This window comes from Denticeps clupeoides, chromosome 17 (assembly GCF_900700375.1).
Source record: "Denticeps clupeoides chromosome 17, fDenClu1.1, whole genome shotgun sequence".
In the NCBI taxonomy this organism is placed as follows: domain Eukaryota; kingdom Metazoa; phylum Chordata; class Actinopteri; order Clupeiformes; family Denticipitidae; genus Denticeps; species Denticeps clupeoides.
Window position 1 is genome coordinate 2988487 of NC_041723.1, and position 15177 is coordinate 3003663.

The window sequence follows — 15177 nt, forward strand, 5'->3', positions numbered from 1 at the left end:
TTCAACTTGTGACAACATGTACACGATGAGGTGACATTGTGAGACCGTTGCTGCCATCAAATTCAGCATGGCCTTATATTTTTTACATTTAGCCGCTTCCTCTGTTTCATTCAGGATTATAATCATTCATTGGAATAATCTAGAAAAAGATGAGTTCTGCTATATTATTGTAAAAGAGAACAGTTTCATTATAATACAGTTTGATAAATTCCCTGTAGTGAGGACACTAAAGGAGTTTCTGCATGGTGAGGAGATTCGGTGGCCCAGGACTCTTCCCAGTGAGGTACAGGAACCGGTCCTCTCCCAGTATCGTAGTCCAGGTGTCCTGATGCTTTTCCAGCTTCTTCATATATGATAAGTGAGACTGGTGAGTGAACATTAGCGAGACGTCCAAGATGGCATAATCTCTCTTCTCAAGATATTGTGTTTGATAGTTATTATTCTAATGATAACAATACCACATCTGTCCCTGGATTAATTTCAAAGGCCAAATCGGGTCGCAACCATTGTACAGCACGACAGGCAGGGGCCACGCTTCAGTTCCCATGATGTGCAGCCAGAAGCCATTTCGCCAAAAAAACATCTAAGTAAGTAAACCGAGTTCAATTGGAACAGTTTGGTCTTTATCTTGCCACCAAAGTTGATATATAGACTGGGGCTCCAACTCTTTTGTCGTTTATTTGAATGTCTCCAAAATGTGGGGGTCCACTGTACCTCTCTACATAAAGTAATATATTGATGTGTAGTTATCACTTTACAGATCAGGATGTTGGTCCACCAAATACATGAAGTAATCATCGTGTTTGTGTAACTTTGCTCTACACAAGGCAACATATGGTGACCAATGTAAACGTCCACGTAACTCCTCCAGTAGCTTGAAAGACTTCTTGTTTTGTAAATGTTCTATAAATGTTCTTTCTAATTCCATTTTCTATTCTTTAGAAAATCTTTCTTTTTCTTTTTAAATAGATGAGTGTGAGACTGTAAATGTGTACGGTGACGTCCACGTCGGCTCCACTACCCGCGACACGCCCCCCTTCCTATGAGTATTACGGTCTATGTCTGTGTCTGTCGTGTTGTGTGGGGTCACAATAAAAGTCTTTTAATTACAGAGAGGGATATTAACAAGCAACCAAGAAACACGGATGAGGTATATAGCAACCCTTGGTACCCAAAAGTGAGTTTCGACAGATGCTTAAACTGTTCTTTGCTTTATTAAAAGTTCAAACTCGATGATCGCTTTAATCCCCGCATGTGTTGGGTTTTGGTATATTTGCACACCGAGCTTGTAGAGACGCCCTTTCGTTCATCTACGCATTCGGTGCTGTGGGGCCTGAATGACAACAGAGTCACTTCGGTTCTGAGACTCCCAGTGCCGCCTAGTGGTCAGACGTGGTGTTGCAGAACGTGAAACGACGTCTGTAGCTTGTTGTTCCCACATGTCACACTGGTTTCAGTTAAGTGGGATTGTGACGTCACATGTTCATTAGGAGTGTAAAGTCAAGGGGGATCCGTGCATGCGTTGCCTTGTTTCTTGCAAAGCTTCCTGACCCCTCAGTAGTTACAGGGACAGTCCCTCCTGGAGCAAATCAGGGTTTAGTGTCTTGCTCAGGGACACAATGGTAGTAAGTGGGGTTTGAACCTGGGTGTTCTGGTTCATAGGCGAGTTACCCGCCAGGCTACTACCACCCTATATGTTACCAACAAACACAGCCTGAATGGAATAAGTAAACGGATCTTGTACAACAATCCTCATGAGCATTTCAAAGAAAACATGTAAATCTGTTAACATATATATAAATATAATAAGTTATACAATATAATAAGTTAATTACATAAAATAACTTTTTTGTTCTTCAGAATGAACATAATAAAAGCCGAAAAGAAGAATAATGAATGTTTCATGAACCTTCTTCTTTTAACCTACCTTCCTAGGAATGGTGAGCACTTGAGGTGATATTTGTCATACGATATTTGCAGTAATTTCATGATGAAAAAAATCTAATGTCAATTCTTCATAGCCAATTATCGATAATAAGCGGTGCTATTTAATTAGAAAACAGCCACTTTAGCCAATCCTATCAAAATATACTGTGTTGTACCAGAGTAGTACCTTAACTCCATTTAAAAGATGAAATACGATTGTAAATACATAACTTTGCAGGGATTATAGACATGAACAAATCATATTAACCTGAAATTAAGGTAATGAATTAACCTATAATTTAGATATGTTGTCTCTGCAACCCTCTCAGATCACAGTTGGATTGCATGATAAAATAAGATAATCTTAAGTCTGTGCCAGCAATATGCATTTGTGAACACTATTTCACTCACATTCGACCATATGGTTAAAACATTTAGAAAAAGAGGGCCCTCATTAAGTCTTACAATGTTTCCACATAACTCTTTATTGCCATATCTTCAGGAAGTACTAGCTGGTGCGCATGAGATATTTTCTCTGAATGTTTGCCTTAGGTTTGCTGGTGTATTTGTGTAGACCTGTTGTGCGCTCATGGGAGTATTGGGAGGGGGTTCCAGATAAGAGAAACGGAATTGTGAAGAGTGAAGACCCACTTGTGAGCTGACCGGGATGTCCAGCCTAGACGCCATGAACCGGGGTTGTTGCGTCTCCAGCTGGATATCATTCGTAGAACAAACGGGTGGTGATTCGCGCTCTCTCGTCTGTTTCCTCTTCAACTTGTGACAACATGTACACAATGAGGTGACATTGTGAGACCGTTGCTGCCTTCAAATTCAGCATGGCCTTATATTTTTTACATTTAGCCGCTTCCTGTTTCATTCAGGATAATAATCATTCATTGGAATAATCTTGTGGAAAAAGATGAGTTCTGCTATATTATTGTAAAAGACTACAGTTTCATTATAATACAGTTTGATAAATTCCCTGTAGTGAGGACACTAAAGGAGTTTCTGCATGGTGAGGAGATTCGGTGGCCCAGGACTTTTCCCAGTGAGGTACAGGAACCGGTCCTTTCCCAGTATCGTAATCCAGGTGTCCCGATGCTTTTCCAGCTTCTTCATATATGATAAGTGAGACTGGTGAGTGAACATTAGCGAGACGTCCAAGATGGCATACTCTATCTAATCCCAGATAATATTATTATATGAGTAATAGTTATTATTATAATGATAATAAAACCACATCTGTCCCAGGATTAATTTCAAAGGCCAGATCGGGTCACAACCATTGTACAGCACGACAGGCAGGGGCCACGCTGCAGTTGTCATCATGTACAGCGAGAAGTCATCTCTCCAAAAAAACATCTAAATAAGTAAACCGAGTTCAACTGGAACAGTTTTGTCTTTTTCTTGGCACCAAAGTTCAAATAAAGTCTGGGGCTCCAACTCTTCTGTCCTTTATTTGTATGTCTCCAAAATGTGGGTGTCCACTGTACCTCTCTACATAAAGTAATATATTGATGTGTAGATATCATCTTACAGATCAGGATGTTGGTCCACCAAATACATGAAGTAATCATCGTGTTTGTGTAACTTTGCTCTACACAAGGCATCATATGGTGACCAATGTAAACGTCCACGTAACTCCTCCAGTAGCTTGAAAGAATTCTTGTTTTGTAAATGTTCTATAAAGGTTCTTTTTAATTCCATTTTCATTTCTTTAGAAAATTCCTTTTTTCTTTTTAAATAGGTGACTAAGTATTCTTTGCTCCATTAAAAGTTCAAGCATGGCCTTATAGTTTTTACATTTAGCCGCTTCCTCTGTTTCATTCAGGATAATAATCATTTATTGGAATAATCTTGTGGAAAAAGATGAGTTCTGCTATATTATTGTAAAAGACTACGGTTTCATTATAATACAGTTTGATAAATTCCCTGTAGTGAGGACACTTAAGGAGTTTCTGCATGGTGAGGAGATTCGGTGGCCCAGGACTCTTCCCAGTGAGGTACAGGAACCGGTCCTCTCCCAGTATCGTAATCCAGGTGTCCCGATGCTTTTCCAGCTTCTTCATATATGATAAGTGAGACTGGTGAGTGAACATTAGCGAGACGTCCAAGATTACATACTCTATCTAATCCCAGAAAATATTATTATATGAGTAATATTTCTTATTATAATGATAATAAAACATCTGTCCCAGGATTAATATCAAAGGCCATATCGGATCGCAACCATTGTACAGCACGACAGGCAGGGGCCACGCATCAGTTGTCATCATGTACAGCGAGAAGTCTTCTCCCCAAAAAAACATATAAATAAGTAAACCGAGTTCAATTGGAACAGTTTTCTCTTTTTCTTAGCACCAAAGTTCATATATAGTCTGCGGGTCCAACTCTTCTGTCCTTTATTTGAATGTCTCCAAAATGTGGGGGTCCACTGAACCTCTCTATATAAAGTAATATAAAGATGTGTTGGTATCATATAACAGAAAAGGATGTTGGTCCACCAAATACATGAAGTAATCATCGTATTTGTGTAACTTTGCTCTACGAGAGGCAACATATGGTGACCAATGTAAACGTCCACGTAACTCCTCCAGTAGCTTAAAAGACTTCTTGTTTTGTAAATGTTCTATAAATGTTCTTTCTAATTCCATTTTCTATTCTTAAAAATCCTTCTTTTTCTTTTTAAATAGATGAGAAAGTGTTCTTTGCTTTATTAAAAAATCATGAAAAAAAGAAAACATCCAGAGTCTTTTTTTTTATATCACCACGAAAACAGTGTTGAAACACACATAACAAACATCCACATTTAGTTTTTGACGGTGTCCGGGGGACGTTTGAGCTGGTGTTGAATGAATTCTTTTCTGGGAAGTTTGGCCAAGTCTCCCGGGACGGATTGTCCGATTGTCTCGACCTGTTGCTGGCTGTATTCGCCACTTGTAACTCGCGTTGTCATGGAAGCACGGGGCAGGTCCCGCTACCGTAAGTCCCAGAATGCTCTGGACGCCGCCTCCCATGTTACCGTAAAACTCCTAAGACCTCCGGTATCACGGCCACGGTACATAATGTTTGTAACAGTGGCGCTAGTAACGAGCACCTTGCATGGTTTACAGCAGCAGCGTGGCCATGAACCAAATAAGAGTTGTATTTAACAAACTATGTGTAAAAACGCACTGAAAGTCAGTTAGCAGCAAACTCGATGATCGCTTTAATCCCCGCATGTGTTGGGTTTTGGTATATTTGCACACCGAGCTTGTAGAGACGCCCTTTCGTTCATCTACGCATCCGGTGCTGTGGGGCCTGAATGACAACAGAGTCACTTCGGTTCTGAGACTCCCAGTGCCGCCTAGTGGTCAGACGTGGTGTTGCAGAACGTGAAACGACGTCTGTAGCTTGTTGTTCCCACATGTCACACTGGTTTCAGTTAAGTGGGATTGTGACGTCACATGTTCATTAGGAGTGTAAAGTCAAGGGGGATCCGTGCATGCGTTGCCTTGTTTCTTGCAAAGCTTCCTGACCCCTCAGTAGTTACAGGGACAGTCCCCACTGGAGCAAATCAGGGTTTAGTGTCTTGCTTAGGGACACAATGGTAGTAAGTGGGGTTTGAACCTGGGTGTTCTGGTTCATAGGCGAGTTACCCGCCAGGCTACTACCACCCTATATGTTACCAACAAACACAGCCTGAATGGAATAAGTAAACGGATCTTGTACAACAATCCTCATGAGCATTTCAACGAAAACATAACTTTTTTGTTCTTCAGAATGAACATAATAAAAGCCGAAAAGAAGAAAAATGATTGCTTCATGAACCTTCTTCTTTTAACCTACCTTCCTAGGAATGGTGAGCACTTGAGGTGATATTTGTCATACGATATTTGCAGTAATTATATATTTCATAACCAATTATTGATAAGCGGTGCTATTTAATTAGAAAACAGCCACTTTAGCCCATCCTATCAAAATATACTGTGTTGTACCAGAGTAGTACCTTAACTCCTTTTAAAAGATGAAATACGATTGTAAATACATAACTTTGCAGGGATTATAGACATGAACAAATCATATTAACCTGTAATTAAGGCATACAATGAATTAACCTATAATTTAGATATGAACTCTCAGCAACTTTCTCAGATTTCATTCACTATTCAACAATATGATTAAAACATTTAGAAAAAGAGGGCCCTTATTAAGTCTTACAATGTTTCCACATAACTCTTTATTGCTATATCCTCTTTATATCAACACTTTTTTTTTTTTCACAAGACATTTTCAGGACGTGTACACTGTTTGATGCACTTGTCAATGATGTTGGCGTTTAAAAAAAAAAAAAAAAAAAAAAAAGTGACCACATAATGACCTCCAATAACGAAATATGTAAACTAGCTTCACGGAGGTAGTATATTCCAAACTATTAATTTTAACAGCAAATCACACGTGTCAAGTGTAAGAAACAAACCCCCTCTATACAACAACACAGGGAACACCCATTAACTGAGACAAGCACATGCAAAAAAGCCAATTCAAAGAAAGTATCTGCAATCTATTTTAATGCAATGCATGAGGCATTTTTATTGGGGGGATCTCTTTCCATGTTAGTAATCCTGATAATAACAAGCAAAAGAGAAAATGACATAAAAAATAAAAAGGAAAGACAGGCTTTGTCAGTCAATTGATTCCACTATCTACAGCCTTGACCCAGCTGTCTGATGATGAGGTGGGTGGTCACCATGGAGAAGGGGAAGAAGAAGAAGAAAAAAAAAAAAAAAACAGGAGTTCCTTTAGGTGTCAAAAGTCAAAAACCACTCATCCACAGATCAAGTCACGTAGGAGTACGGGTTGCTTTAAAATGCAAAAAAAATATATGATGATAGTAACATTTTGAGTACATAAAATAGGATGTCGTGTGTCCCCGAACCCGCCCCCGCCCTTCCCCTCTCACTGGTGACTCAAAATGAACAAGACACTCACAAACAGCAGAAAGATTTACCAGGAATAAAGAAGGTAGTATGCAACAAGCTCAAGCCTGTGAAAACTCTCTCTACGGGTCCATATGATGAGTACATACTAATTAAAAAAATTCTTAATTAAAAAAAAAAAGTTAACTTTTCAGCACAGCCTTGACATATCAACAGTTTTAGCTTGCTTTCCCCCAACCCCCATAGTCTGCAGCATTCGTTTGTCCAACATTTTGTTTAGTCCTTTTTTTTTTGTCCACAAATAGTGAGAAGGATTAGCTGTCACATGCTGTCAGATTCGGCAGTTTTCACTGATGGACGAGGCAATGCTCTTTGCCATGTTTGTGGGATGGATGATAAAAGAAATGAAGAAACCCTCACGGAAGGGTGCAATTTAACCTAGATGCTATTTATATAGTCGTAAAAATTCCTGTTTAGTAATAAAAAATTGTTTAAATATGAATATCATAAGTCTGCTTCTGAGATTTTGGAGCCAAAAAAAGGAGAGGGGGAAAAAAAAAAAAAAAAAGAAAAATATCAGTCTCTGTGAAATGGAGTCTGGCTTTCATTACAACTCCATGTCCTGGGCCTCGTCTTCTGAGAAGTCGGACATTGAACTCTCCGAGGAGGAATCCCCGGCACCTTCCTCCTGCTCCTTCAGAGCCTCTTCTGTTGCATATTTCTGGATGTATTCTAAGCGAGAAACAGACAAGGTGGTGAAAGAAAAGGTTTTGTGGCATGTCACAAATGTGTTCTTTGAATCCACCTATTAAATATGCGTTGTGAAGAAACCCATGTAAATGTATGAAGATCTTAGGCAGTGCAGCATGAAAGCCCAGGAACTCACCTTTGATTTTCTGTTTGTACTCTTCTGGCCGATGCAGGTACATGGCAGCCGCATCTCCATTCAGAGGGTCAATAGGATTAGGATACGCTAGCAACTGAGGTAAAAATGACTCGAAAATATTGGTGAGATCTGTGGGGGGGATAAAATAACTTTTCACTCACAATGCATTTTTGTGGGTACTTCATATCTGCATCTCAAATTAATTAGAATATCAAGGTTGTTTATTTTCACAATTTAGTTCCAAAGCCTTCATATATGCTATATCAATTACACATTCAGCCAAATGTTTTGTTTTATTGCAATGACTGTGACTGACAGATCATGAAAGTCAGAAGTGAAATGTTCAAGCATCTTAATTTATGCACTTCAATGTGGAATTTCCAATGTGTGTGTGTGTGTTTGTTGTTTGTTATATTAGAAGTATTTCCTCACCATAAAGGGCAGTCCAGGTCTGGTTGATCACATCTAAACAAACAGTCCCTGACCTGAAAAGGCCAAAGTATAGTTTTACATTTACATTTATGGCACTTACCAGACGCCCTTATCCAGAGCGACTTACAATCAGTAGTTACAGGGACAGCCCCCCCCCCCTGGAGCAACTTAGGGTTAAGTGACTTGCTCAGGGACACAATGGTAGTAAGTGGGATTTGAACCTGGGTCTTCTGGTTCATAGGCGAGTTGACAACCATAGTTAAGGAGTCAACACTGTGTTCTCGATCTTGTACATTCAAAATATGTTTTAAAACTGTGAAATTCATCCATTTCCCCCTAAACTAGCAAATATACACCAAAAAACAGACTGTATTGGGCTGTTTTGGACTTACGCTTCATCAATATTTGGATGGAATATTTTATTCATAAAACCTGAAAAAAAGAGAGAAAAACAGATTGATGTACAGAAGAGCTGGCATTGTGGACGATACAGAATGTGGCTGTGAACAGCAACGGAAGGCAGTTATGACAGGTGGTCAGTGCAGAGCAGGGTCACAGGCTTATCTGATGAAGAATAATCCTGAGGAACGTGACCTTTGAACTTCTAATGAATCACACAAACAGGTGCCCCATATGGCCGCAAAACGTTCACAAAACTGCCACCTACATGACTAAAGTACATGTAGGTGGAAATGACCTCAGACTGAGAAATTATGTATGTACTTTTACACCTAATCAGGACACTCGTTCAAGGAGCCTATTTTTGGAAGCTATTTCACTCTTCTATCACATGACTACGGTGTCTTTCTTACCTATTGATGGGGACTTGAAAGGGTATTTGTCTGGTAAATCTACTCGCACCTTCCAGACACCTCCTTCATAAGGTGCTGTAAAATATAAGAATAAGAAAGAAAGAAATTATTAAGACAAAGTTTTTTTTTCTGTGACGACAGCATTTCTCACTCTTGACATTCTCTCGATGGGGATGATTTTGAACGATCCTGAAAGAGTTAATTATCCTCTCATGAAACTGCTTATGGTAATGACAAAAGCGAGCAGAGGCGACTCTGTACAATTAGAACATACTTCTGTTAAATAATAGAATTCGACTTTCCTTATAAACCAGAAGTGAAAAAAGAATAATTTTCTTACTTCCTTGTGGTCCGTAAAACTTCACTACAAACTCGTTCAGTCCGCTGAGGATGGTAACTTCATGTTTGCTTTCAATGCTTTTGAAATGCATTAAGGAAAATTTAATAACCGGGAAGAAAAGAAGAAAACATGAATCCACTACAGACCAGTTATGCGAATAACCGGTTTAAGAACATTAAAGGGAAGACTGTGGTTTTGTCTGTCCTGCAAATTTCATATCTGTTTCTTGGAGTGACCATTTAATATTAATATTTCTCTTTAAAAAAATGATTATTTTCTTTTAATGTGAACCAGTGTTAAAGTAATATCCTTATTACTCATTACTTATATTCATTCTGATGAGACAAAACCAAGTCAGTTTATTACAGCAAAACCAGCAGCTGACCAAACTGCTTTACAGAAATGTATTTCACAAAAACAAAAGTTCATTTAAAGACGCATAAGAGAAAAAAAAAAAAAAAAAAAAACAGAATACAAACCCAATTATTGGGTAAAACAAGACGGGAGCAAAGGTACGAAAGGACAAAAAAAAATAAAAGCACAGCCCTCCGGGACTGACTAGACAGAAAACGTGCATTAAGTCATGAGCATGAAGCACATAAACCTTAAAGAACTGCTACGGGAGGGCAACGCTAAACGGTCGCCCATTATCACACAGCGCTGATCGAACATGTATAAAGTCTCAAAGCCCATTTCTGAGACATGCTCAGTGCAGCTGTCCTTAAGGCATCAGATAAATTTACAAGCAGTTGCCTCTTCACGCACCAAATGGTGCCACGTGTGGCATCACAAACATGCGTCGTCCTCACTTTAGAAATGACATGAAAACTCTTTAAACGTCATAACACCGCACTGGAAATTTAGCTCACAAAGAAAAAAGGCCAAAGAATAAGTACATTCACAACGCTGCTCATGAGCGGCATTTAACGCGGCGGCCGGGCCGCAGCGAAATGTTACAGGGCCTGTTTGGAAAAGTTCAAAGTGTTTTCCGTTCCTCTGTGACTTAGCATGTGACAGTATTGATGTTCTTGTCTGGGCAGATTTGTATAAACGTGTCTCAACGGTTCTGTTACACAACCTTCTTCTCCTCCGGAACTGCAGACCTGCATCTTTTTTTTAAATCAAGGAACTTCGGCGGCCGGGTGACTTGCAAATGGCCAAAAATACATTGAAATCCTACTTTAAAAACTGCTGTCAATGGCCAGCCAGTCAACAAGACCATGCCCAGGAGGAAATTATTCTGTGTACCAAAGTCTTTGTGCAGTCACTCAAAATCTCTGAGTCTCCAGAATCTCGAGAAAAACACGTTAAACGTTACGCACACTGCACTTAGTCATTTACTGAAGATCCTTTGCATTTACTGAAAAAGTTTCACTAGTGCGGTTCTCAGCTGCCCATATACCAAAAAATAAAAGAGGCACAGGACGCAACCATAACTGCTTCTGCATTCAGATTATTATGCGTTTTGGGTATTGAACATTCCCACCAATTTGACCATGTGATGCGAAAACTATCTATACAAGTGACAAAGGTTAGCAAAAGTTCACATATAAAGTCCCGATGTAGTTTACATACTGAAATTTACAGTGTGTTTAGCGTTAATGGCCAAGCGGAAGCATTATTGTTGTGCTGTGTGAATCAGAAGGTGAAAATCAATGTCACAAAGGTAACTGCTTGGGTCACCAGTTCCTGCTTTTAGTAAAGAGTGTCACTGATCCTTCCCCGTCTTTATACTGGCCAGGGACGCTGTTGAAAACAGTTTAAATTCAAACATTCACAAAAAAAAAAAAAAAAAAAAAAAGAACGAAAGAAAAAGACATTTCATGGAATTAAAGTACAGAACTCATTCGGCCTAATCAGATTATACTAGAGAGGCAGGCGGGCAGGAGGGCGGGCCTTGCCAGCGTCGCCGGTGACGTCACCCGATCAGCTGTTCGCTGGACCCCGCCTCCAGGCGGTTTCCGGATAGTAACAGCTGAGCCAATCAGCGCCACAGTCCGCGCTGCATGAGGACAAAAACAAACCCAGATCTATTTGTCTGCGGATCCTCTATTCGTCCCCCCATCGCCCCGCAGATCCCTTAGTCCGCAAAAAAGGTCAAAAAGCAAAGAATTAGCATTTCATAAAAACAAGCCCGAAAAAGTCGGGTAAAGCAAAGCACGCTGGGGGTGAAAGGAAGACTTCGTCGACCTAACCTCGGGTCACAAAATGGGAGAGTTAAAAAAAAAAAAACAAAAAAAAAAAAAAAACACAGCGTATGGCTATTAAATATGAAAGCTGGATCCCCGATGGCGTGTTTAACCTTGACAAACTGCAAAAGGGGGACATTGTAAACACGTCTTTAAAGGGAAATTCGCAAAATAACGACTAGAGCGTGACATCATGGCGCCTGCCTCGTACCCAGCCGAACAACTGTAAATAACTACACCGACTTGGACGGCTCCGTGAGCAGGGGGTTGGCAGCCATCGAGATAGCCGTTTGCATGGCGCGTTTTTACACTAATGATCCGATGTATCTGTATAAAAATAATAATAACAATAACCATGATAATAAAACGCCCGATGCGCTTTTGCACGGAGGATGTTTATCCCGTTCTTCCAGCTTTGCGTCCCACCGGATAAAAAAACACGAGGGTCGACAATCGAAACGCATTTCAAGCTCCGCATAACGCTTTAATGGTCAGACATATATAAAATAAATATATGACATGACCAAAACTTCAGATGTTTAGTTAAATTGACGAAATGTGTGTGTGTGTGTGTGAGACTTTGAAAGCGCAACTAGTTGCAAACACAACGCACAAAACGGCGGAACAACGGCGAAGGAGCGAGGGACTGGTGCCAACATTACATCGCTTTTGTTTTTGGGGCGATTTCTGGAAGTGCTCCGTATTACGCAACGACGCTGATGTGCCGATGTTACTGTTTTGTGTGTGTGTGTGTGTTTGTTTTTCCGCTCATTTCGCGACTTCTCAACTTATGACAACTGTTCCAGAAACGTGGCCAGCGTCCGCGGGTCGTTTTATTCACCTGTCAGAAGGACGGGGGGGGGGGTGTAAAACTCCGCGTGTTACGCGACGTCCCCCCCACCCCCCAGTGACACAGTAAACACCGCGGCCCTGTTGTGGTCCCGTTTCACCCTGCGCCAGGCGACTTTCCTAAAAAAATTAAAATAAAAAAAAAAACTCACACTCAAAATAAATAAATCACCGTTCCCCGAACAAAGAGAGCGCGGCTTCGGGTCGCTCGACACCCGGTCACTTCGGAGCTGGCCGGCCGAGTTGTTTTTGCTCAACGCGGAGGCTGAGGCGGCTAGCTAGCCCGCTAGCCCGTTAGCCGGCCAGCTAGCTAGCTAGCCGCGGTCAATCGTAATCGGCCAGCTTTAACTGGCCGTCCCCTGGCTCCTTATCTGTGCGAGAACATGTCGTTTCGGGCCAAACTACGCTTCTACTGTAGTACGGCTACAATCGCGGCTTGGCTAGCTGCAACTGTTCCGTCTTACAAATTCCAACAACAACAACAACAAAATAAATAAAGACAGTAGACAGACGCGAAGGCTGGGATAATTCGAAGGATCGTCCAGCATTAATAAACCGATCAGGTTCGTAAATAAAAGGCACGCATTTCAGACGCGATCGGCGTGAACGGCAGGGAAGTGACAATTCTCCTCGTCCGCTGGTTGTGCCCAGAAAAAAAGGATACAGTTTCACCACGTCGGTATCCATTCGCCGCTTGCCCGGACTCGGAGACGACATTTTTGCGTTCCTGTGCAGTGAAACAGCGCAAATAATGCCCGCGCTGTCGCTCGGTGCTCGACCTCAGTGCTATTTGGCGAATAGCATTTGCCTCCGTAAAGTGTTAACTGTGTTTGTCTAAAACAAAACAAAACAAAAAAAAACGCACACAGCGAACGCTCTGACGCTGGCCGCGACCCACTCGGTGGAAATTTCTGTACACCTCTGTACTTCAGCTCGGTGTTCCTCTTTAACTAACTAGTACCAAAGAAGGTCTGGAAAGCCGAGAAGAGCGACTCGGCGTTTCGGCCCGCATTGGTCACGTGGCGTCAGCGGGCGCATTCGATTGGCTCTCGCGGTTTAGGAAGTGCGAAGCGACCGCGGGCCAACGGAGAAAGTGCGAATTAAACGCAAACGACGTGCGGTGGACGTCGCCGCGATGGTCGGAAGCAGGGTGACGCGTTTGTCGGAGATGACTGTCTTATCCAAACACATCTGTTTTTTGTTTTTCTTTTAGTTTACAAATGACAGGTCGACCTGTCGGAATTGCACGATGACGTAATCCAGCAGCTTCATGCTAGTAGTGGTGGAGTCTGTACACGACGATGAAACGTGTTTACAGTTTGTCATGTTTTTCATTAAACACATACAACTTAAAACATAACGAGGCAGTGGGGAAATGTGACTTTCTTTCTCTTGATGGCCTTTAGACCTTGTGTCATTGTACCCTGACACTATTGCAAATGTACACTAGTCTTTGGCAAGCCGCACAGTGCCAGGTCGATATGCAACATTGCCATGTTTCTGAAGAATATGTATAGATCAAATGTGTACATACATTGGCTCCCAAATGTCTAGTTGGCTAAGCCCCAGTAAAACAACAAAATGAAATTAAATGTGAGTGGAGGGCCAGATTCAACCGAGGTTTAACAGTTGCACAATGAGCAGTTGTAATGAACAGAACAAACACAAATTAACATGACACATGGTCTGTAGGCACCTGCCTAGGTGCACAACTAATGTGCAACGAGCCCTTTGACAATACACTGATTTGCCCATACAATCCACCCAACCTCATGGATGGGTGCATACAGACCAACATCAGCAGGCTTTACCATCATGGACATCGTATTCTACTGGGAGGAATTTGGTTTAATGTACAATACGCCAAGCATGTGCAGTAACCCACTAATTTCTTTTTAGTAATCTCATTTGAAGCCAGTACTGTCAAGGGAATGGTTTAGCATAATCTGAGCTTCAGAGGGTTAATATGGCAGAACAATTGCACACTGTAATAAAAAAGATTTTTGCAATTCAGCTCTTTCTAACACTAATTTAGACCTGCTTATCAAAGTCTCAGTATAAGGGAAAGCTGGAAAGCACCAGTTCTGCAAGGCACCAATTTATCATATAAAGGTCAGTTTGAGCAATGCCCATCCACCTATTCCATGGTTGTTTACACAGGAACAAGACCACCAAAACATGGCAGGAACATGCATGCTCACATGTGAAAACTTCTGTCTGAGTTAACATACGGTGTGCAAATGCACAGTTCAGCACACCAATGAAATGTGCTTGCATTTGAAACAGTGACTGATCAGGTTTCATTTCAAACTGCTTTATCATCTTGACTGAAAACACCGAAATCATCTAGACAACAACAAAGCAGTGGTGAAACAGCAGTAACTATCGTCAAATGCTGTGCAAACATCATGCGTACATGATGGTGATTGCACTGAAGTGTCGGTCTTGTGTAAATTTGTGGGAAGAGCAGCCAATTCTTTCAAATTATTTCAAGTTTAAGCTTGGTAGCCTCTGTAACAGGAAGAGGTCAATGGATGGTGTGGTTAATATGGCCTGAAACACTTGCGTAGAAAGATGGCACTACTCTCCACAACACCCCACAAGACTAAAGTTGGCTCCTCATTCGAACTTTCTTTCTCACCGTATTGCGCCTGTGAACTAGTCATCAAGATTTAACCTTCAGAGCGCCATTTTTTTGCATAAGGGTCCGTGAAGCGACCTTATACCGTTATGTTGTCGGAATAACATACATTTCTTTATACTTTTTTCTACTTAAACTGAGATTCAGTTGTCATTGGTTAGTCCTCCTTACCACATGCTAAAT

The 15177-nt window shown here is 41.1% G+C and overlaps 1 protein-coding gene across 1 annotated transcript; it reads right to left on the minus strand.

Moving 5' to 3' along the window:
• Positions 1-6459: 6459 nt before the first annotated feature.
• Positions 6460-13318, minus strand: LOC114766938 (ubiquitin-conjugating enzyme E2 H). Its single transcript, XM_028958315.1, has 7 exons — positions 13018-13318; positions 9316-9392; positions 8976-9050; positions 8556-8595; positions 8164-8216; positions 7732-7860; positions 6460-7577 (listed from the first exon to the last, which is right to left on the minus strand). The coding sequence occupies exons 1-7, from the start codon at positions 13068-13070 to the stop codon at positions 7453-7455; spliced, it is 552 nt and encodes a 183-aa protein (XP_028814148.1). The 5' UTR covers positions 13071-13318; the 3' UTR covers positions 6460-7452.
• Between the last annotated feature and the right edge of the window lie 1859 nt (positions 13319-15177).

Bases quoted from the DNA above. Each gene is read 5' to 3' on its own strand.
- LOC114766938 (XM_028958315.1), bottom strand. From the start codon at position 13,070: ATGTCGTCTCCGAGTCCGGGCAAGCGGCGAATGGATACCGACGTGGTG. The intron at 9,393-13,017 runs GTATCCTTTTTT...GCATTTCAAAAG, and splicing joins GATACCGACGTGGTGAAACT to CATTGAAAGCAAACATGAAG. The intron at 7,578-7,731 runs GTGAGTTCCTGG...TTTCTCGCTTAG, and splicing joins GTACAAACAGAAAATCAAAG to AATACATCCAGAAATATGCA.